This window comes from Silurus aristotelis, assembly GCF_946808225.1.
Source record: "Silurus aristotelis genome assembly, chromosome: 5".
In the NCBI taxonomy this organism is placed as follows: Eukaryota; Metazoa; Chordata; class Actinopteri; order Siluriformes; family Siluridae; genus Silurus; species Silurus aristotelis.
This window is the reverse complement of record NC_139578.1, coordinates 4,120,532-4,145,294: the sequence shown is the minus strand read 5'-3', so window position 1 is coordinate 4,145,294 and position 24,763 is coordinate 4,120,532. Positions and strand designations below refer to the sequence as shown.

The 24,763-nt window shown below is 40.1% G+C and overlaps 1 protein-coding gene across 1 annotated transcript; it reads right to left on the bottom strand.

Moving 5' to 3' along the window:
* Nucleotides 1–300: 300 nt before the first annotated feature.
* On the bottom strand, nucleotides 301–1,533 carry LOC310726591 (hatching enzyme 1.2-like; the record flags this gene model as incomplete). Its single annotated transcript, XM_083542346.1, has 4 exons — nucleotides 301–798; nucleotides 937–1,054; nucleotides 1,143–1,283; nucleotides 1,503–1,533. The coding sequence occupies 4 exons, from the start codon at nucleotides 1,531–1,533 to the stop codon at nucleotides 411–413; spliced, it is 678 nt and encodes a 225-aa protein (XP_083398472.1). The 3' UTR covers nucleotides 301–410.
* Between the last annotated feature and the right edge of the window lie 23,230 nt (nucleotides 1,534–24,763).

Sequence of the window (24,763 nt, the reverse complement as noted above, 5' to 3'; positions counted from 1 at the left end):
TCTCTGTGCTTTGATGCAGTGTAAATCCTGACTGATACATTTCATGATTATTATTCTTATGTAGTCATGAGCAAAACTACTGTGATTATTTATTATGTTATATGTAATTAGACACCTCTAAGTTCCTGTAAAACCAAATGATATTCAATACATTTACTGAACACAAATGATATTCAGTTTCAGACATTGACGATTTGACAATAATTGTTGTAGATTTATGAGTGTGGGAAACAGATTTATGTTGTTTAGATTTAAGAAATTAAAGTACATAGTAAGCCAAACATGATTGTAGCCATTTTATTGCATCATTACATACTTGGTTACCACAGCGAGTGATGTCATCACAGTGTGCTGTATGTTAACTGCAATACGATTCTAAATTTAAATCAAGGCAAACATTCTGGACACGTTCAGCACTTGTAGAGAATGTTGATCCTCTTAATGTCGATACTGGAAAGCTCTTGTCTCTGTCCAATCATCACAGAAGGATTAGGAATAGGGGTGATGGTGTCCAGACCATTCATGGAGAAAGCTGTGTTTCCATAGTGCATCACAGAGGAGTAGTCGTACGTCGTGTTGAGGTTATTGGTGTTCATCAAATCAAAATTAGATGTTGTTGCTGGGTCAATGTTTTCCCAGTTGATGGTGACATATTTATCACGGTCACTTCTAACGTGCTCGTGGTAGAAACCGAGTGCATGGTTCAACTCGTGCTCGACGACGCCGTGGTAAACACAGCTGAACCTGCTGAGAGAGACGACCTGAGAACCGCCTGTTTTGCCCACGTAAGAGTAGCAGCTGAGAGGAAAGAGAGCGGATGTAATGAACTGACTGACACTAATGTCAACATACAAGAAAATAATTTATAAAGTATAAAGAACGTTAAAGTCATAACAAGCATGTATAGGGAATGTTAAACAAGTTAATGGAGCTCACCCATCATTGCTCTCGATCCTGATGTAGTCAGTTTCACGTGTTCTGGGAACAAAACGAATGCAGGTTTTGTTGTGGAAACTCACCATGGCATTGGCAATTACAGTTGTATCAGAAAAAGCTGTGAAGAAATTGGCCAATGCATTAATAAGAAATAAGTAAAGATGTGATGTACCTGAGTAATGTAAATTAAACGATATATTACTTACAGAAATCTGAGCTCAATGTGTAAGGAACCTTCACCAAGCCATTTGAAGACTTTTTCCAAAAACAGTTGTTGTATAGGCAGACCAGAGCGTTCCTACTTCTTTTTGCGAGTATGTCTCCCTCCAGCAGCAGTTTACTGGATCCTTCATACAGAGAAACAGAAAGGGATAACCTGCTGATGATTTAGAATCAAATACAGTTCTTGCCAATAAATCTTTGGCCACCTGAATTTCTGTCACTGATGCACACAACATTTAATCAAAAGAAATCATAAAAAAACATCTTAGAGCAGGTCTAATCCCAAATTTACATAGCAGTAATGATGCTGGTCAAGTGTGGTTGAGATCAGCAAGTTATCAGACCTTTGTTGATGGTGAGAATCCTAGTTGTCATGTCCTCCCCGTCAGGTTGGGTAAGATAGAGCGCTTGTGAGAAGCCAAGAATCAGGGCTATAATGGAGAGAGAAGTTCTGGACTCCATGATGATTCAGTGTGTACAGATGATCTGGATGCTCCTTCACTGTTTGCTGGATGACTGCATACTGCCATACCTGACGTTTTATACACATGGACACACATCAAAACAACATGGTGTAGAATTTTAGGAATTAATGGAAGGCATTAGAGTTCATTGTCTAGTGTGTGGAACTAAAGGGTGGACCCTCTGAACAACACTTACTTTAATACGGTACTGAAGCTGTGCTGGATTCAGGAGATTGTTTAGAGATTCTGTACTAATGGACGGAGTGTAGCTCTTAATGTTTGATTATTTGTCTATGTTGTAGTGTCAATACCAAGGGAGTGACTTGTGTATGTTTAGGATTTACTGTTTACGTCAAGATAAACAACCTGGAAATCTTACAACGTGTTTTTGGACTAATTCTCCATTCTTACAAGGAGAGAAATGTAACCTCTATTGATAAGGAGGAAACGCAGTTTGAATGCATCTTTTCTCTTTTACTATACAGAAGCAGGACCTGCACATTATATTTATTTAAATATCCAGTTCATTGTTCAGGTAGAGTCAGGTGGAGTTGCTTCTTTGGCTATAATGGAATCTGTAGATTTACTGGCCATATTCAGCTCTTCTTGTGAACTATTAATGACGTGAAGCTATACCCTTTTCCTTCCTCAACTCATTTATTTTCCCTCAACAAATACAGTAACACATCTCTTTTTTCTTACAGATGCTTCTCTGAATTGGGCAGAACAGTTGGTGTTCTGGTGGTCAGTCTCAGCAGATGTGGTTGTGGTTACTATGTTATTGTACCATGGTAAGATTGGATATTGATTCTGGAAAGCAAATAGTAGGATTTTTAGGCTGTTTATTATGAGTTAAACAATAAGCCTTTTAAATATACAAACCACTCCCTAAAAAGAGCAACAACGTCAGCTGACTTTAGCTCAGTGGTGGGCTGTCTGCTGGCCTAAACACTATCAGAAGCAATGACCTTCATTTACAACCTAAATTCTAATATCTGTTTCATTAAATTGTATTAATTTATTCCCAACAGTTTATTCTTTTCATTTAGTAGCGTTTTTCTTGGCTGCACTGTTTCCAGTATGTGTATGTGGATGTTAGATTTTTTGTCCAATCAGATTTCAGCCTCTATGTGCTGCCATGTGAATCTAATCTGCCCAGGGCCTTCACAATCAGTACTGCTGGCCTTTTTACCTTAGTCTCTATTGGTAATAAATCTATTTCTTAAACCAATCAGATTTCAAATTTACCTCACAGGATACAGAATACAGAATAACATCAGCATTTTTCCGTCCTCTGATTGGTTGGTCAGAGCGAAACTGTTACAGCCAAGTTCGACTGGCAAAACATGTCTGTAGTGCTCTGCACACATTAATACATCCAAGTTAGTCTTTTTTATGCCTACGGAGGAAGAGAAATTTATTTGGGCTCGGAAATACTTAAAAATAAATTTTCAAGAAAAGCAAGACACCATGAGCGGTACCACTGAGGAGTGGTGCAAATTATGAGTATGCATCTCTGGTGAGTAGGTTGTATTGTATTAATTTTCAAAAGTTTTTGTCATGTTATTAGAAAGTTTTTAATCTGAGCTGCTCCAGATGATGTAGGTGGCACAGTTGCGGTTGTAGTGAAGAGGTGTGGAGCTTGCTTTAGTAAAATGGTATTCACCCTCAATATGAAAAATGCCTCTCTCTCTGTAATGGCATGCATTGTTATACAGTGGAACCCGGTTATCTCGCCCTCGGTTACCTCGACAACCCTATTAAGTCGACGTTTTTGAAGTGGAACCGCCAAATTCTCACATTTTTTATCGGTTATGTTGACTTTTTTTATGTCGCCGAAACCTGATATCTCGAGCACAAGGGGGGAAAAATTTGCCATTTAACGTCGGTTATCTCGGTGCAGCCGCAGAAGAACTCGCGGAAGTGGCGGAAAAATCAAGGCTTACAGCTGTTACAGGTGTTGTATTGTATACTGGTGAATCTCTGCTGTTAGTTAGTGCTAGTGTTCGTAGTGTTAGTAGGGGCGCGGCGCGGCTTTGGGAAGAAAAGAGCAGCCGTTGAGAGAGTGCCGGTTGGAAGACACGTACCGGGAAACGCATGAGCGATAACAAGCGGCCGAGACAGCACCTGACATTCTGAAGGGGGCCGAAGGGGGCGTGGCAGGTGGATTCCTGACAGATAAACATGTACTGTATGTATTTTTATAGCATGCCTTCATCAAACAAATCGCAGCAACGCTGTTGTGTAAAAAAAACCTTTAAAAACACGTGCATGCACATTCTCATTTATTAACGCACATCATGTACATAAAGAAATTTCAAGCACGTTAGTATATTGCCGCCATTTTGATTTTCGTTTATCTCGATCATCGGTTACCTCGATGCTTTTTGGCAACCCCCTAGGACATCGACATAACCGGGTTCCACTGTATTGTGTTTTTGTATAGTATTGATGGTGTCTATAATTGTGACGTGATAGTGGTGGTATTGAGAGGTGAATTAAGTCACACTGTTTAATCAATTCATCTGGGTACTCAGAACTTACAGATAAAAATCTAACTATATATATTCTCTATATCAAGATCAATAATAATTAAAATTGCAGAGTTGGGATTTTGAAGGCATTTTATTTGGTTTTAATGGTTGTTCAAAGACAGGACTGCTATAGTATTTCACATCAACTTGGGCAACATTGACCCAGCAATAGATTATCATTTGAACTTAAAGAGCAAGCAGCTGACATCGGCATCTTGAGGATAAACTCACTCTCCAACTGCTAAACTTGTTCCGAATGTTTGGCTTGTTTTGTATCATTGTATTGCTACTACTCTTTCTTCTCTTAACTTCATGGTGTGACTGATCAACTTTATTCCCCTGTAGTCACTGCAATTCTGCACATCTCCCTTAATCTTAAAAATTGGTATCAGCACACTCATTCTCCATTCCTCAGGCATTCTCTCACCATCCAAAATTTTGTTGAACAATCTGGTTAAAAACTCCACTTCCATCTCTTCTAAGCATCTCCATGCTTCTACTGGTATGTTATCTGGTCCAACCAACTTTCCACTCTTCATCCTCTTAATATCTTCTTTTACTTCCTCCTTAGTAATCCCCTCCACTTCCTGCTTACCAACTCAACATCATCCATCCTTCTCTCTCTCTTATTTTCCTCATTTATCAGCTGAAAATTCTCCCTCCATCTTCTCAACACACTCTCCTCACTAGTCAACACATTTCATCTCCATCCTTTATTGGAACTTGCAGCACATCCTCCCAGCTTGGTTCCTCTGCCTGGCCAATCTGTTTAAATATTTTTCTCCTTCCTTAGTGTCCAACTTCTTATAAAGCTCCTCATATACCTTTTCTTTGGCTTTCACCACATCCCTCTTTACATCTCCTTGTACTCCTGCCTACTTTTCTCATCTCTCTCTGCCAATCCCAATTCTGTTTTGCCAACCTCTTTCTTCTTATACTCTTCTGCACTTCCTCATTCCACCACCACATCTTTGTCACACCAAGTACCTTTGTAGCTGTCTCTCTTATCATTTCTGCAGTACTTGCCCCATCATCCAGCACCACTTCACCACCACCGAGCCCCTGATCTCTTCCCTGAAACTCACACTACAGTCTTCCTCCTTCAGGTTCCACCATCTTATTCTTTTTTCAGTCCTCACTTCTTCTTCCCCTCCAACACCATTCTACAAACCAGCAACCGATGCTTTCTAGCTACACTGTCCCCTGACAACAGTCTCCAATGTCTTTCAGGTTTCATCTCCTATATAGAATAAAGTCCACCTTTGTGCACCTTCCTCCACACTTATACATCACCTTAAAATCTTAATTTTTTTATGCTTCATTCTTTTAGCAAAATTTACAATTAAAGTCTGCGCCAATCGCCATTTTTTCACTCCTAGGTTCACTCTCAACCACTTCATCTAATTTTTATTCATCTCAAGACCACTTGTGTTGAAAAGGCACTGATGACATTTATCATGACCTTATCTACTTCCAGCTTCACGTTCATCACCCTATCAGAAACTCTCTTCACCTCCACTTCCTTCAGGATCACCCCTACACCATTTTTCTTCCCATCCACATCATGGTAGAACAGTTTAAACTGCCTTCAAATGTCCCTGGCCTTACTTCCTTTCCACTTGGTCTCCTGAACACACAACATATCTACCTTTCTCCTCTCAATCATATCAGCTCATAAGTGTCTCCCTTTACCAGTCATAATACCAGCATTTCACCTGCGCATCTCCAAACTCCTCCACTTCTCCTTTTCAGGATTTTGCCCTATACTAGACTACATTTCCAATCAATCATTGCACCTCCATGTTTCAAGTCACATGATACACTTATCACCCACATCTGTTTCCTGTTTTACCTAATTAGTGTTGTCTGGATGTTCTAATCTTTTCTCAGCTTGCTTTTATCCTTCCTGAAATGTCATTGTTTTCCTTAAGTTTATGGATTTCTTGTCAATGTTTCATATTAACAACTTTTTAGTTTTTATTCTATATTCTCCACAAAGCAATTCTTTCTCTATGTTATGATCCTTATTTAGCAATAATGAAATAAATGCCCTCAAATCATAAGAAGAAAAATACATTTTCACATAAAAAACTTTCATAAAAAAAAAAATTCATTGCTTTAATGAGTATCATATTTAAATTTCAAATAGAAAAATAATTTTACAGCAGCACTTCCTGGGTGTGGCCTTCTAGAGACGTGTTCCCTCATGTGTAAAGTTCAGCACATACAGCACTATTATACAGAATCCTCACAGAGCTGTGTTCAGAAATGACTCAACTCTACACCTTACTGTACATAGTGAGATACACAACACTGATTCTCACTGTAGTTACAGGTACTTCATATTCATCTGTAAATTCAGTGTAAATTTTTTAGCTTTAGTCTATTATTTTCTTAAGACAATGTTTCAGTGTGCTTAAAAATTACTTAAGATACTTAAACTACTCCTTTATTATTTTATTCTTTACAGCAGGCAGTTTTGCAGATAAAATTGGGCCAACAGATGAAGATGCCAATCGGAAGGAATCAGAAAATGTTACTTTGAAATGTTCATATGAGACAAATAGTCAATACATCCGGCTTTACTGGTACAAACAATATCCTAACAGTGAACCGCAGTTTTTACTGTATAAAGGTGCAAGGTCAGAAAGTTCTGAAAGGAGCACGTCTAATGATCGTCGATTAGAGTCCGAAACAACCAGAGACTCTACTGAACTTACTATCAGAGGTCTAAAGCTCTCAGATTCTGCTCTCTATCACTGCGCTCTTAGAGACGTAGCACAGTAATACAGAGTCAGTGAAAGACTGTACAAAAACCCATCAAATATATTTATTTTACCTGCTTCTTATCAGTAAAACACAGACACAAGAAACATTTGTGGTAACAGATGCAGGTGTATGAATTAGAAAAGAAGAATAAAGAGGAATTAAAGATGCCAAATACACATCAATCACATTACATTCACAAATATACAGTAGATTTACTCTTTACATGAGGAAATAAAAAAAAAAAATTAAGAAAGAAATCTGTTCAGTTTTCTTTCTGATTAATTGTAATACTTTTTTCTGCCTTCCTTCATTCATGTGCATGTGTATAAAAATGAATGTAACTTTGCTGGAAGTGAGCAGCTTTTTATTGCCTGAAGACAAATCTGAAGGCAGAAGACCCACAAATGAACAGAACTGAAGGCAGCTGCAGTAAAGAATCTCAAGGGAGGAAACTCAGTATTTGGTGATGTCCATGGGTTCCAGATTTCAGTCATTTACTGCGAAGGTTTTACATTTAAATATTTAAATAATCCATATGTTTATAATTATATTAGTTTGTATAATTTGTTTTGAGGCTGTGAAAGGGACTGCACAAAAAAAATCTTTGTAAATGTAATATTATATCAAACTCCTTAAATTAAAGCTGAAAGTCTACAGTTCAGTATCATCATTATTGTTCCCTTATTATTCAAATCCACTGTGGTGGTGTACAGAGGGGAAATTATACAAATTGAGTCAGTGTCCAAATATTTATGAAGTCACTTGTATTAATTCATGGCCTTTTACTATTAATGAATTTTATTACTGAAGCTGACTGAATAAACACAATGAATAAATCCTGTAACACAATAATCTGTCAGGCCGCTTTTACAGTATGAGATGAAGCAGAGTTGTGATGAATATGAATAAATATGAGTGGGCGGAGCTACATGTGGAGACATCAGAGACAATCTCAGATACACAACCCTGATATTTATTTCTAAAGCTGGAGGTCTGAACTAAACACTCAGGATCACAATGTTACTCCTCTTCTTACTTTTCTTCACTATTGCTGATATTGGTAAGTTTTATATTACAGATGAAATTATTCATTTTTAATAAACAAAACAGATTCCACTTGAATTTATTATAAAAAAAATTTGCATGATATTATTGTTATTTATTTTATAGTAGAAGCTGCTGATTACAGCATTAAACCAGAAGAAACCACTTTATCTGTAACTGAAGGCAGCAACATCACACTGTCCTGCACATATACTGGATCAGTTTACAGTCTTCACTGGTATCAACAAAAACCTGGATCAAGACCAGAGTTTCTGCTGCTGATTGATGAAACAAGTGAACATGTCACAGAAGCTCAACCACCAAATCGACGATTGTCCATAAAACTTGACAAAACTAATAAGAAAGTGGATCTGCACATCTCCTCTGCTGCTGTATCAGACTCTGCACTGTACTACTGCGCTCTGACGCCCACAGTGACAGGAAACCCAACTCCACTGTACAAAAAGCACTACACATGACTGCAGCAGATTCATGCTTTTCTCACTAGATGGAGCTGTTTACATGTTTACCTCTGCATGCTCAAACTCCTGTCTATAATTTCAGCTTCTTTTTGAAGATCAACAATCATTAGGGTAATTTGCTGATGTATTTTATTTGTAAAACCGAAACTTTCTCTTATTTCCTTCATTAACAATAGATTTGGAAAAAATAAACTTGTACTAGTTCAGCAGTGTTTCCTACACAGGTGTTATTGGGGAATTCACAAATATATTGTGCCTTAATTAAGCAGATGGAATTTAGCAGGAGATGAAGCTGAGATTAATCTTTCAAGTAGCCTGGATCAGTAATGTGTCCTAGAACTTTATGGAACACTGTAACTTTGAGGAATTTTATTTAACTGGAGCATCGTGATTTGATAGATTTATCATTCATACTTAGGATTTATCTGAAGTGATCAATACATCAACTGGCATGGAGGGGAAAAGAAAAGGAGAATCTGGAGGACATGAGAAAAACTACAATATAAAATATAAAATAAATACAAAAGGAATTCAAAAGCAATTAAAACATGCAATAGTTTACTCATTTTATTATATCTTTTAGTGTAGAGGAGATATGCCCAAACTAGGGTCCGCAGGCCAAAGATGGTCCCTGTTGACCTTTGATTTGGCCCATCATGTGTCATATATGATAACAGGATAAAAAAGATGAAGGAGGATTCCATTGCCATATAGATTCATAACTAAGTTACCATCACTTTTTTGTTTAAATTTTTAAGCTGCAAAGAAATTGCAGTATCTTCTTCTGTGAGCAAACTTTCAGTCAAAACTTTTGAATAATACGGACCAGCTTCATGTCTCTCATTAGAGGTCACTGATATTGCAGTCATACGGCTTTACTGTTTATAGCTTGAATTATTGTTTTAAACTCTATAGTACTGTTAATGGAATTGTTTCTATGTTTGCATTGTGCTGATTCATTGAACTAGAAAGTGCAGAAAATAAAACTACATTAGCTGTTTTCTATTTATTTATTATTTAATATCTAAATATAATGAATTGATAAATGAAGGGGAATCATGGCAACTTTAAATTTAATAATCATTTTGGCCCACAGTCCTCAATCAAGTTTAATGTTTTAGCACTTCATAAGAAAAAGATGAGGTGGAGTCACATCAGTTCTGACATCAGGTTGGGTAACAATCCATTATTTTAAAGATTTTATTAAAATCAGTGGTAAATGATGATAATAAAGTTTAGAATATGCTGGTAATAATGAAGGCTTTGATTTTAATATGCAGCATTTAATAATGACTTTGATTAAAATGTGGACAGATTCCCCATGTGATGCTAAATGTAAAACCAGTGTGTTTCAGTAAGAATCAACAGTCTGTCAGTAACATTGGTGACTCTGTCATGTGATGCTGTAGGGAGGAGCTTCATGAACTCTAATCATGTTAACTGGTTAGAACACAGAATATCTTCATTCAGCTAAAACCATTCATCATGTTCACTGTTATATTCATGTACCTGTGGATTTCTGTAGGTGAGTTATACATAGATTTATTTTATGTTGAATGCTGATTTAATCCTTATTTTATTCTGATTATTATTAAGAAAAATCACAATTATGGTCCTGACGTATGTAGCTTGATTGTTTAATGGTTAAAAACATTATGTTCTCTTCTCTATGACAGGTGACTCCATGGCAGATTCAATAGAGCCACTTTTTACTCATAAACATGTAGATAAAGGTGATAATGTTACTCTGTCCTGCAGATATGAAATAACCACTGGTACAACCTACAACCTCCACTGGTATAAACAAAATCCGAAATCTAAACCTGAGTTCCTTCTTAATATTATGCAGACTGGAACTCTAGTTTCCAATAAACCAGCACGAATGGATGCTAAAATTCGTGGAGATAAAGTGGATCTGATCATCTCCTCTGCTGCTGTATCAGACTCTGATCTATACTACTGTGCTCTGGCGCCCACAGTGACAGGAAATCCAGCTGCTCTGTACAAAAACCTCTACACACTTTTATTACACTGAAAACAAATAAACTTCTAAATTTCTCTAAATTTCAGTCATTTGCAGCTCTTTAATCATAATTTACTGAATTCCTGTTTATATAGTAAAGATTATAATACAAATTAACTGATGTACACTGTTTACTAAAACTGGTATTTTTTTTTTATTATACAAGAGCAGTATTAAAAACAGATATCAATCCTTTATGGTTAAAATGTATTTATTTATCCATTCATTAATTCATTTTAAGGAACCACATACAGTAATTCAGACCTGTAACAATTTAGAGTTCCTATAGTCCACCTACTGGCATGTGTTTGCAGGGAAGGAGTACTTCTTGATTAAGTAATTTGCTAAATTAAACTAAAGAAACCTACAGTAAAAACAGTGAGAAAACCGAGGGTCTGGTGATGCCTTTGGATCCCAGACTTCATGCAGTTATGACTGCAAAAGACTTAAATTCTTATATTAAAAATGCTAAATAAATTGATAATTATTGTAGTTTGACCACACACCTGTATGTGGAAAGTTAATAAGATAGTTATGTGTTAATATTTATTAGTAATCTTAAGAGTGTTTCAGTCTTTCTCCAGAGGAAACACAAGATGGCGCTGTCAGTTATCTTATTGTAGGCCACATACTAGAGCTTCATACAACCCTGTTCACATCCTCCAGAGATGCTGATGACTTTAATCATGAATTTCTTGATATTCTCTGTAATATTGTTTGTCTCCTGCATGGAAAAGCACATGATGGTGCAGTAAATGAAATGGGATGAGATTCTGTTGTAATGGAGGTTTAACCCTAAACACTTCTAACTTTACTTGTGTACACAATGTTCATGTTTAAATGACAACCAACATTAATGGAATAATAATGTATAGAAACCATTTAATTAAAACACATTAAAGTAAGATTTTTTTAAATTATTATTATTATTTGTTCCTTCTTTAAATGTACTCAGGACAGATTCTCTATGTGAGTCTGAATGTAAAGTCTGGATGCATCAGTAAATCAGCAGTCTGACAGTCACACTGGTGACACCATCATGTGATGCTGTGGGGTGGAGCTTCATGAGCCTGAATGATATTAACATATTAGAGTACAGAAAGAATATTTTCATTCAGCAAACACCATCATCATGTTCACTGTTATATCCATGTGTCTGTGGCTTTCACTGGGTGAGTTATACACTGACTTTTTGTCATTGCAGTAATGTGTTAAAGTCGTTATTAATTAATGTGTAGTGATGAGAAAATGTATGAATATATAAAGTCATGTCAAATGTAAATCTGGTTTAATAATTCCAAGAAAACATTATGTTCTATTCTCTATGACAGGTGACTCCATGGCAGATTCAATAGAGACACTTTTCACTCATAAGGTTGTAGATGAAGGTGATGATGTTATTCTCTCCTGCAAGTACAAAACTACCAGCTCTACATACACATACCTGCACTGGTACATACAACATCCAACATCTAGACCTGAGTTCCTTCTTTATATTACACAAAGTGGAGATTTAAGTCAGAACAAACCCCCAAGAATGTCTGCTACTATTAATGGAGATCAAGTGGATCTGATCATCTCCTCTGCTGCTGTATCAGACTCTGCTCTATACTACTGTGCTCTGGCACACACAGTGACAGGAAATCCAGCTGCACTGTACAAAAACTCTGACACAATTTTGTTATTCTGAAAGCAGTTTTGGTGATGCTTTGTTTGTTTGTTTTTTAGAAATGCAAACAATAATAAACATGTTCCAGAAGCATCATACAAGCCTAAGCCATAACACTACCTCCCCCATGCTTCCATACCCCTTTTTTTTCTGAGCGTTCACAGTCTTTTTGGAATCATCTGCTTTGGTGTTCTTAGGTCTAAATTTACAAATCAGGAAAGCACCAATGAAATTCTGATTATATAATTTCACATTCATTTTATGATTATGTTCCAATACCTTCAGTGGGATCTCTATATAAGTATATAAATATATATATGGCTGTAAAATTATTGACCAACCTCACCTGCACCTGTTTATTTTTAATGTAACATATAATTGAAGATGTATATCGTTTATTTGTCATAAACTGAAAGCACATAAACTTTAAAGTTCAATCATTAGCATGTTCTTCAATCCTCAAACCTACTGGAATCCCTGTTTATATCATATATACTGTCTTTCAAACAATTAATAGATATACTTAGTTGACTTGATTTAAATTTTATTGTCACTTTTGAGATTATACAAAGCAGCAATAAATACAGTAGGTATAGTAGCTACGTATTTGTCTTTTTTACAGGGATTGATGTAAAATGTATATAAAAACTACCTCATAAAACAGATATGTTTAGTATCAGATGATATCAGGTTTGAGGTTACTGACTCTGCACATTATTATCTATGAGTGGGGTTTAGACGAGGAAACAAATATCTAAAATGTCTTTTGGTTTTGTGTTTAACTAGAGATCTGAACTCACCCTCAGGAAAACACTCAACTAAGGGGTGGGTGTGGGATGGAGGAAACAGGAAGAGAAAGAAAAACATGCATTATTAGTTATCTTCAATGATTCATGACAGTAAAGAACATTGTGTTGAATGATCAGGGTGTAAGTAAGGACTCTGGCAAGACTAGCTTATAGAGAATCACCAGCCACGCCCCCCTCTAACGCTCAACACTCCCGCTCAGCCTCTCCCTCCTATTAATCACCTGCAGCTGTTTCCCCCTAATTAGTAAACTTTAAAAAATCCCTCTTCCCTTTCACTCGCCGTCCGATCTACAGTATCCCTTAGATCACTTGGACTTCCTACGAACACCTCGTTCTCCTCTGTTTCCCATATATCCCCCCCTGAAATCACATAAGCAAACAGTTTATTGAGCAGAAATGTCTAGTTGCTGAGAGGTCAGAGGGGAATGACCAGACTGACTAGAGCTGAGAGAAAAGCTTTAATAATTAAATCAAGAATCTCAATGCACAACACATAGAATGTTGAGATGGATGAGATACAACAGCATAAGAACACATTGGGTACCAACACTGTTAACCAATAACAGGAATCCGAGTCTTAAATGGACACTTTACACTTTACAATGGATTCTGTGCTGAACAAATACATAATAAATAATGAATAAATGTAAAAAAAGGTTTACTGTTGAGGTTTTTGGTCAATCTGGAGACACAACACTGTGTGTAAAAGGTGAACTCATGCAGTGTGTTGATCAGCAATAGTAGAATAGTTGAGTGTTGTATTTGGAGACTCAGTTTACTGTTACTGATGCTGTAAAGTGATGTTCTGTACAGTGTTATACTACAACAGCAGCACTTCCTGGGTGTGGTCTTCTAGAGACGTGTTCCCTCATGTGTAAAGTTCAGCACATACAGCACTATTATACAGAATCCTCACAGAGCTGTGTTCAGAAATGACTCAACTCTACACCTAACAAAGCCATTATGTCAGCTGTTACTGGACTGTCATTTTTTATTAGAATAAATCTTTTCTGTTCAGTTTTCTTTATGAATCCTTATAATCATTATGACTCAGTTAAACAATCAGTCACTAAAGTAATTTATTCTTCATGAATGCACACACAAATACATGTTACTTTACTGGATGTCAGTTAATGCAGTGTCTTTTTGTCAGGATTATGGACATGACATTTCTTTACCCATCAGCCTCTGAAATCACATGACTTGGTCACATGTCTCTGATCACTCACACTTGTCCCTTCTCACCCTTAATTAACATGTACAGTATATTTAGGCTCAAATCACAGTTTGTCTTAGTATCTTACATGTCCTTTAACCTCTTAGACTTCAGCACAGATTTTTTTGAAATGAGAGGCGGTGCATAAAATACATGAGACACCTGCAGAGAGAGTAGAGACTCAACCAAAGATTCCGCCTCTTTTACTTTTTTATTATTATTTTTCATTTTCATTTTGTGGTCTCAACCATTTTGTAACACTATATTCTACCAGCCATATTTGTTTTTTACCAGCAAGATGCGAAGGTTATTCCGAAATATATAAACAAAAACACCAGCCGAAATTCTGCTGATATCATATGAACCATGCAACAGAATAGTCATGACTACACCTCAGTAAAAGTGGGCGGAGCTCGATGTGGTGAGATACAGTTTAGACAGTTTCACAGAGATACTGACATTTATATCTACTGCAAGACACAACCATCATGTTCCTCTTCTTTCTTTTCATAGTTGTTCAAATCATTGGTAAGTCTTTTATATTCTACACAAACTTTATGTGGATGCTGGAGATTTGTACTGAAACATAAACATGATGATTCAGTTGGTAAATAATTTATTAAGCAATGAAATTAGAAATATTTGTTGTTGTAATGTGTTTACAGCAGGAGCTGTTGGCAGCAGCATTACACCAGAACAAACCATCATATCTTCACCTGAAGGCAGTAACACCACACTGACCTGCATATATGACGACTCAGCTGATTATCTCCACTGGTATCGACAAAAGCCTCAATCAAGACCAGAGTTTCTTCTGCGTATTATTAAATCCTCAGATTATGTCACTAGAGCTGAACAACCTGATCCACGAATTTCCATCAGACTTCATAAAGGCAAAAAGAAAGTAGATCTGGAGCTCTTTCCTGCTGCAGTATCAGACTCTGCACTGTACTACTGCGCCATGGAGCCCACAGTGACACAAAACTCATACACACTGTACAAAAAGCCTTTTTTCTCTCCCAGTAGGGGGAGCTGTTCACCTGTTTCACTTAAATACACTTCTCTGTCTCAGTTCCAGGAGTTTGATGTTTATGTGACATGGTTGAATGTCATCAATCATCGTCTTACACATGCTAATAATGTGCATTGTTTAAACAATTATTCAAGAAATGTAAATACAGTTGATAAACTGTAAAGAAAGAAAGTAAAGAAAGAAAAGAACAGCTCTCTTTGTTTGCACTCCTTAAGTTTTATGGAAGTTACTCTACCAGACAGTTATATGTTGATTATCATTTTACACTGATACTGTAAAGTGAAGATCTGTACAATACAGCAGCACTTCCTGGGTGTGGTCTTCTAGAGACGTGTTCCCTCATGTGTAAAGTTCAGCACATACAGCACTATTATACAGAATCCTCACAGAGCTGTGTTCAGAAATGACTCAACTCTACACCTTACTGTACATAGTGAGATACACACCACTGATTCTCACTGTAGTTACAGGTCATTCATATTCACCAGTTAATTGTATTAACTAACAAGTATTTTATACATTTATTTATATGTTGTGATGTTTTAAGTATGTTTGCAAAAATAGTTATTTTTATGTCTTTATTAATTTATATTTTGTTTTTCAGCAGGCAGTTTTGCAGATAAAATTTTGCCAACAGATGAAGATGCCAACATTATGAGAAAGGAAACTGACACTGTTACTCTGAAATGTTCATATGAGACAAACAGTGACTATATTCAGATTGACTGGTACAAACAATATCCTAACAGCACACTAAAGTTTTTACTTTTTAAAGGTGCAAAGTCAGCAACTGGTAATGGCTACAATCCCAGTGGATCTTAATTCAGGGCAGAAACAACCTCAGATGCTACTGAACTTATTATTAAAGACCTACAGATCTCAGATTCTGCTCTTTATCACTGCGCTCTAAGAGTAGGAGCAGCACAGTAATACAGAGTCTCTGAACGACTGTACAAAAACCTAACGTTTGAAGAAACCACAGAAGATGACAGATAATTCCTTTACCTTATCAGTTAACTACAGACACACACAAAAAAAAATTGGTAACATTCACAACTAAAAATAAATAGAAAATAAAAGTGAACAGGTAAACATTCAACATCTTTGATGCTCCAGAACATATATTTTTTTTTAAATATCATAGCCATTGGTGAAGTGTTACTTTGCACAATATGTGGAATTGTAATCATCTGACTTTCTTAACTTTATTCCTTCATTCATTTATTAATATGTTAATTAGTGCCGGTCCCAAGCCCGGATAAAGTGGGAGGGTTGTGTTAGGAAGGCGACCCCTAATGGGAGAAGCCGAAAGAAAGTTAATTATTCAGTATGTACAACTGCATGTTTCATGTTAAGAAAAACCTTTTTGATGAACAGATGTGAGTTTTTTCATACAAATACAAGGAAAGATGTCACTGGAATTTCCCTTTTTGTTTTATGACAATTTTCTGATTGTGCACAAATATGAAAAAAATTTATTTGATCTTTATACTTTTGAGTTTTGATTTAAGTTTTCAAAATGCATTTATCCAGACTGCTTACACAATAAATTGGCTGTAACTGTTTGCATATTCCTGCTCTATGCTCTATTTTAGTGAGAGAAGCTTCAGATCCACCACAATCCTGACCAGGAAGATGTATGATTGAATGTAAGTATGTATACTATATATATATGATTCTGAAAGTGTCAAGTCAAGTCAATTTTATTGCAATAGCACTTTTCACAACAAAGCAGCTTTACAGAATTTAAGAATTTAAGTACTAAAACTTTGCTTACATCCCTCAGAGATACAGTAGTGAGTTCTTTAGATTTTAAAAGCTACTTTACACTACTTTAAAATATATATTTGTCTCCAGCATGGACAAGCACATTACTACTGCATGATCCCATTCTCTGAACATGTTGCAGCCACAGTTTCATGTTTCAATGACAACCAGCTCTACTTCTACACACTACTGTACAATCATGTATTAATAATAATTATTTTATTAGAGTCAGATGACTTGGTTTGATGGCATCTTTCCTGGGATTACAAAGAACAACAGAGTCTGAGCACAGATAAATAACTGAGAAAATATTATAAATATATATATAATATTTAATGCAAAATATTTTTATATTATAGAAATTTAAACTTACAGGTTTATAATCAATTCAAATATAATGAAAGACTACAAGTTTTCATAATTATAAAATTTTCCTGCTCACAGTTTGTATTTAGTGACAGATAAACAACAATCTGTCAGTAACATTGGTGACTCTGTGATGTGATGCTGTGGGGTGGAGCTTCATGAACTTTTAGGATGTTAACAGGTTAAAGTACAGAACTTTTCACTGAACTAAGAGCCTTCAGCATGTTCACTGTTATATTCATGTGTCTGTGGCTTTCACTAGGTGAGCTATACATTCATTTTATGATTTCAGAAATATTAAGTGTTGAATTAGTGATTATTTGGTCTGTGTGGTGTTTAGAAACAGTAGAATGTGAGTCTGACTGTATTTCTGGATTGACCGTGTTCTCTTCTCTATGACAGGTGACTCCACTGCAGATCCAATAGAACCACTTTCCACTCATAAAGTTGTAGATGAAGGAGAAAATGTGACTCTGTCATGCAGTTATAAAAAGTTTAGTGGTACAGTAAACTATCTACAATGGTACAGACATTATCCAACATCTAAACCTGTGTTCCTTCTTTTCATTGATCCAAGTGGATTTAAAACTAACCCCATGCCACCACGTCTGGATGCTGAAGTTGATAAAACTAATAAACAAGTGGATCTGATCATCTCCTCTGCTGCTGTATCAGACTCTGCTCTATACTACTGTGCTCTGGTGCCCACAGTGAAAGGAAATCCAGCTGCACTGTACAAAAACCTAAATTATTTTATGTTATACTGAAGAGTGCCAAAAGGGGGAGACAGTGGCTTAGTGGTTGGCATGTTTGCTACACATTTTTTAAGATGAGACCTTCGAGGGTTTTGAAAGTCAAATTCCAACACAAAAATTCACTGTATGTGCTGAATTTGGAAATGTGATGCAGTTTGTCAGTTTTGCTTCACAATAGAATAAATTGATGTGTTAGATTGGGTTCTCAAGGGAGCCGACTGCGAGCACTGAGCTCGCATGTCCCCGGTGGCCTTACTGATCCACCCCGCTGACCTTTGTTCGGTTTTACAACCTTGACCTCAGTTCCACTCCTGGCCTCTCCGTTCTTTCAACCTAGCTGTGCTGATACACACTGGTCAGGGACTGGTCAGTTTGGCATGATTAGACACTCATTTCCAAAGTGTTGCGACCCAGCTTGTGTTTCTGAAAGGGAACGTTTCTAGGTTACATATATAACCCTAGTTCCCTCAAGGGAACGAGATGCTGCGTCTCTAAGCCACACTGCCGGCATCCCTGCAGCGCATCCGTCTCCTTTACAGAAGCTGGTGCCAGCCGTCTGTCCATTTTGACTGAATAAACACATTATTTCAGAACATGGACAACTTGGACAGGTGAGGTCAGATGCAGTTTGTTGATTAACAGATCATTAAAATTATTTTACACTGACAGTGTAAAGTGATGATCTGTATAAAGTTATACTTCAAAAGCAGCACTTCCTGGGTGTGGTCTTCTAGAGACGTGTTCCCTCATGTGTAAAGTTCAGCACGTACAGCACTATTATACAGAATCCTCACAGATCTGTGTTCAGAAATGTCTCAACTCTACACCTTACTGTACATGGTGAGATTTTTACTGGTTAAAGGTATAAGATCAAGATCAAATGTTGCGAGCACTCCTGATGATCGTCAATTAGAATCAAACACAACCAGAGACTTTACTGAACTTACTATCAGAGGTCTAAAGCTCTCAGATTCTGCTCCCTATCACTGCACTCTTAGAGACGCAGCACAGTAATACAGAGTCAGTGAACAGATTTACAGAGCTCTCCTTGAACTGCCACCTTAACGTGGTGGAGGGGTTTGAGTACTCGAATGACCCTAGGAGCTATGTTGTCCGGGGCTATATGCCCCTGGTAGGGTCTCCCAAGGCAAACAGGTCCTGGGCGACGGGTCAGACTAAGAGCGGTTCAAAACCCCTTATGAGAGATACTACATCAGGGACCGTGACGTCGCCCGGTATGGCGCAGCCGGGGCCCCACCCTGGAGCCAGGCCCGGGGTTGGGGCTCGTATGCGAGCGCCTGGTGGCCGGGCCTTTCCCCACAGGGTCCGGCCGGGCTCAGCCCGAAGGAGCGATGTGGGGCCGCCTTCCAGTGGGCTCACCACCTGCAGGAGGGACCGTAAGGGGCCGGTGCTAAGAGGATCGGGCAGCAGTCGAAGGTGGAGGCCTCGACAACCCGATCCCTGGACACGGAAGCTAGCTCTAGGGACGTGGAATGTCACCTCGCTGGCGGGGAAGGAGCCTGAGATTGTGCGTGAGGTTGAGAGGTTCCGACTAGAGATAGTCGGGATCACCTCTACGCACGGCCTGGGCTCTGGAACCACACTCCTCGAGAGAGGATGGACTCTTTACAACTCTGGAGCTGCCCATGGTGAAAGGCGTCGGGCTGGTGTGGGTTTGCTTATAGCCCCCCAGCTCAGCCGCCATGTGTTGGAGTTTACCCCGGTGAACAAGAGGGTCGTTTCCCTGCGCCTACGGGTCGGGGATAGGTCTCTCACTGTCGTGTGTGCCTACGGGCCAAACGGCAGTATAGAGTACCCGGCCTTCTTGGGGTCTCTGGGAGGGGTGCTGGACAGTGCTCCGACTGGGGACTCCGTCGTTCTACTAGGAGACTTCAATGCACACGTGGGCAGCGACAGTGACACCTGGAGGGGCGTGATTGGGAGGAACGGCCCCCCTGATCTGAACCCGAGCGGTGTTCAGTTATTGGACTTCTGTGCTAGTTACAGTTTGTCCATAACGAACACCATGTTCAAGCATAAGGGTGTCCATCAGTACACGTGGCACCAGGACACCCTAGGCCGTAGGTCGATGATCGACTTTGTGGTCGTTTCATCTGACGGCCGTATGTCTTGGACACTCGGGTAAAGAGAGGGGCGGAGCTGTCAACTGATCACCACCTGGTGGTGAGTTGGATCCGATGGCGGGGGAGGAAGCTGGACAGACTCGGCAGACCCAAGCGTACTGTGAGGGTCTGCTGGGAACGTTTGGCCGAGCCTCCTGTCAGAGAGATCTTCAACTCCCACCTCCGGCGGAGCTTTGACCAGATCCCGAGGGAGGCCGGAGATATTGAGTCCGAGTGGACCATGTTCTCCACCTCCATTGTCGAAGCGGCCGCTCGGAGCTGTGGCAGTAAGGTCTCCGGTGCCTGTCGAGGCGGCAATCCCCGAACCCGGTGGTGGAAACCGGAAGTAAGGGATGCCGTCAAGCTGAAGAAGGAGTCCTACCTGGCCTGGTTGGCTTGTGGGACTCCTGAGGCAGCTGACGGGTACCGGCAGGCCAAGCGAACTGCAGCCCGGGTGGTTATCGAGGCAAAAACTCGGGCCTGGGAGGAGTTCGGTGAGGCCATGGAGAAGGACTATCGGCTGGCCTCGAAGAGATTCTGGCAAACCGTCCGGCGCCTCAGGCGGGGAAAGCAGTGCCCCACCAATGCTGTTTACAGTAGAGGTGGGGAGCTGTTAACCTCAACTGGGGATGTCGTTGGACGGTGGAAGGAATACTTTGAGGATCTCCTCAATCCCGCCGTCACGTCTTCCATTGAGGAAGCAGAGGCTGAGGGCTCAGAGGCGGACTCGTCCATCACCCAAGCTGAAGTCACCGAGGTAGTAAAGAAACTCCTCGGTGGCAGGGCACCGGGGGTGGATGAGATCCGCCCTGAGTACCTCAAGTCTCTGGATGTTGTGGGGCTGTCTTGGCTGACACGCCTCTGCAGCATCGCGTGGCGGTCGGGGACAGTGCCTCTGGAATGGCAGACCGGGGTGGTGGTCCCTCTTTTTAAGAAGGGGGACCGGAGGGTGTGTTCCAACTATAGGGGGATCACACTTCTCAGCCTACCTGGGAAAGTCTATGCCAGGGTACTGGAGAGGAGAATACGGCCGATAGTAGAACCTCGGATTCTGGAGGAACAATGTGGTTTTCGTCCAGGCCGTGGAACACTGGACCAGCTCTATACCCTCTACAGGGTGCTGGAGGGTTCATGGGAGTTTGCCCAACCAGTCCACATGTGCTTTGTGGATTTGGAAAAGGCATTCGACTGTGTCCCTCGCGGCGGCCTGTGGAGGGTGCTCCGGGAGTATGGGGTCGGGGGCCCTTTACTAAGGGCTGTCCGGTCCCTGTATGACCGAAGCAGGAGCTTGGTTCGCATTGCCGGCAGTAAGTCAGAATTGTTCCCGGTGCATGTTGGACTCCGGCAGGGCTGCCCTTTGTCACCGGTTCTGTTCATAATTTTTATGGACAGAATTTCTAGGCGCAGCCAGGGGTCGGAGGGTGTCCGGTTTGGTGACGACACGATTTCGTCTTTGCTCTTTGCAGATGATGTTGTCGTGTTGGCTTCATCAGACCAGGACCTTCAGCATGCACTGGGACGGTTTGCAGCCAAGTGTGAAGCGGCTGGGATGAGAATCAGCACCTCCAAATCCGAGGCCATGGTCCTCAGTCGGAAAAGGGTGGCTTGCACACTTCAGGTTGGTGGGGAGTTCCTGCCGCAAGTGGAGGAGTTTAAGTATCTTGGGGTTTTGTTCACGAGTGAGGGAAGGGTGGAACGGGAGATTGACAGACGGATCGGTGCAGCTTCTGCAGTAATGCGGTCGATGTACCGGCCTGTCGTGGTGAAGAAGGAGCTGAGCCGCAAGGCGAAACTTTCGATTTACCGGTCAATCTACGTTCCTACTCTCACCTATGGTCATGAGCTCTGGGTCATGACCGAAAGGACAAGATCCCGGATACAGGCGGCCGAAATGTGCTTCCTCCGCAGGGTGGCTGGGCGATCCCTTAGAGATAGGGTGAGAAGCTTAGTCACTCGGGAGGAGCTCAGAGTAGATCCGCTGCTCCTCCACATCGAGAGGGGTCAGCTGAGGTGGCTCGGGCATCTGTTCCGGATGCCTCCTGGACGCCTTCCTGGGAAGGTGTTCCGGGCGCGTCCCACTGGGAGGAGACCCCGGGGAAGACCTAGGACACGCTGGAGAGACTATGTCTCCCGGCTGGCCTGGGAACGCCTTGGTGTCCCCCCGGAAGAGCTGGAAGAAGTGTCTAGGGAGAGGGAAGTCTGGGCATCTTTGCTTAGACTGCTGCCCCCGCGACCCGGCATCGGATAAGCGGGAGAAGATGGATGGATGGATGGATGAACAGATTTACAAAAACACATCAAAGATATTTCCTTTACCTACTTGTTATCAGATTGTGGTAACAGATGCAGCTGAATGAAATAGAAAAGAAGAATAAAGAGGAAATAAGGTGCCAACTACACGTCAGTCACATAACATTTACATTTACTATATACAATGGAACTAAATTCTTTGACATTTTCTGTTCAGTTTTTTTTTTTTTCGAGTAATTGTAATAAATCTTTCTGCCTTACTTCTTCTTCTTTTGAATTCTCCCATTAGGGGTCGCCACAGCAGATCATCCGTCTCCATACCACCCTGTCCTCTACATCTGCCTCTTTCACCCCAACCACCTGCATGTCTTCCCTCACCACATCCATAAACCTCCTCTTTGGCCTTCCTCTTTTCCTCCCTCTTGGTTGCTCCATCCTCAGCATTCTCCTACTGATAGACACCATGTCTCTCCTCTGCACAAGTCAAAACTATCTTAATTGTGCCTCCCGCTATCAGGAATTTTCCCGGTATATGTCTAGATGTCAGATGTCAGCAAGTGCTTTCTTTAGTTTCCTGCCTTACAGACTATTTATGCAGTAGTTAACCCCTTACCTTTTGCTCGGGTTTTGTTTTCCCTTTTTGTTTGTTACTTTGCCTGAGGATTTTTGTGTTTTTCTTCTCTCCGTTTCTTCAATAAATATTCTATTTTGCGTTTCCGTGTTTGTTTGCTCTCTGCACGTGAATACTCATCCCCACCTGTGGCATATCTCTAGAGTGTTCCCCTCACCTTGTCTTTAAAACATCCTACATTCGCTGACCCTCTAATAAACGTATTTCTAATCCTCGTCTCTCCCAATGAAAACCTCAACAACTTTAGCTCTGCTACCGCCAGCTCCATAACCTGTCTTTTAGGCAATGCCACTGTCTCTAATCCATACAATATCGCAGGTCTCACCACAGTCCTATAAACTTTCCCTTTTACTCTTGCAGATACTCTTCTATCACAAATCACTCCTGCCACTCTTCTCCACCCACTCCACCCTGCCTACACTCTTTTCTTCACTTCTCTAACACACTCTCCATTACTTTACACTGTTGACCCCAGGTACCTGAATTCCTCCACCTTCTCCACCTCTTCTCCTTGCAACCGCACCCCTCCACTGCCCTCCCTCTCATTCACACACATGTCCTCTGTCTTACTCCTACTGACTTTCATTTCCCTTCTTTCCAGCGCATACCTCCACCTCTCCAGGCTCTTCTTAACCTGCTCCCTACTCTCACCACAAACCCTACTGTTGCTCACAGATGGTCACCACCTTTCTTCTCAGAAATTCAGAAAAGACGTAAGTACTTTTACTAGGACCACTTTGACATTAACTTTTATACAAAAATAAAGCCACATAATAATCCATATCCTTCTCTTCCTGTCACCCCTCTTTTCTCTCTCTCTCACTCGGTCGAGTTAAACATGCTCCTGATGTTTCAGTGACCACCGTTTCTGACTCTCTTCCCTCCGTGGATCTTCCCACTTCCTCCTGGCCTGCCTCTGGATAGTGTTCTCTTCGATTGGAAGACCACTCTGTGCAGCTGGAGACGGTTTTTCATCAACGCCTTGGGTGGTTCCATGAAATTCCGAAGTAAGAATGGGCGCTTTGAGGATGGATTGGACTGTAGTTAATGTCAACAGACTCCTACATTAACTCAGGACTACATTTCGCTTTTGATCATCATCATTGTACCCCGCAACATCGTATATTTGCTATTAATGGACATTGCAACCCAGATGAGGATGGTTTCCTCTTGAGTCTGGTTCCTCTCAAGGTTTCTTCCTTATGCCATCTTGGGGAGTTTTTTCTTGCCACAGTCGCCACCGGCTTGCTCATCAGGGACAAACTTACTTATAAAGAACATATTCACTTTTAATCACCACATTATCTGTGTAAAGCTACTTTGAGACAATGTTCATTGTTAAAAGCGCTATACAAATAAAAATGAATTGAATTGAATATATTAGGAAGCAAGTGAAATTTTGTCCTTAAAGTTAATGTGTTAAGAGCAGGAAAAACAGGCAAGCATAAGAATTTGATCAAGTTTGACACGTGCCAAATTTTGATGGCTAGAGAACTTGGTCAAAACATCTCTAAAACCACAGCTCATGTGGGGTGTTCCCGGTCTGCAGGTCAACATCTATCAAAAGTGTAAAAAAATATTAAAGATAAATACTGTACATGTAAACATTGGCTGGATGTAAAGCCCCACCACCAACACCACCACCACCACCACCACCACCACCCCCCCCC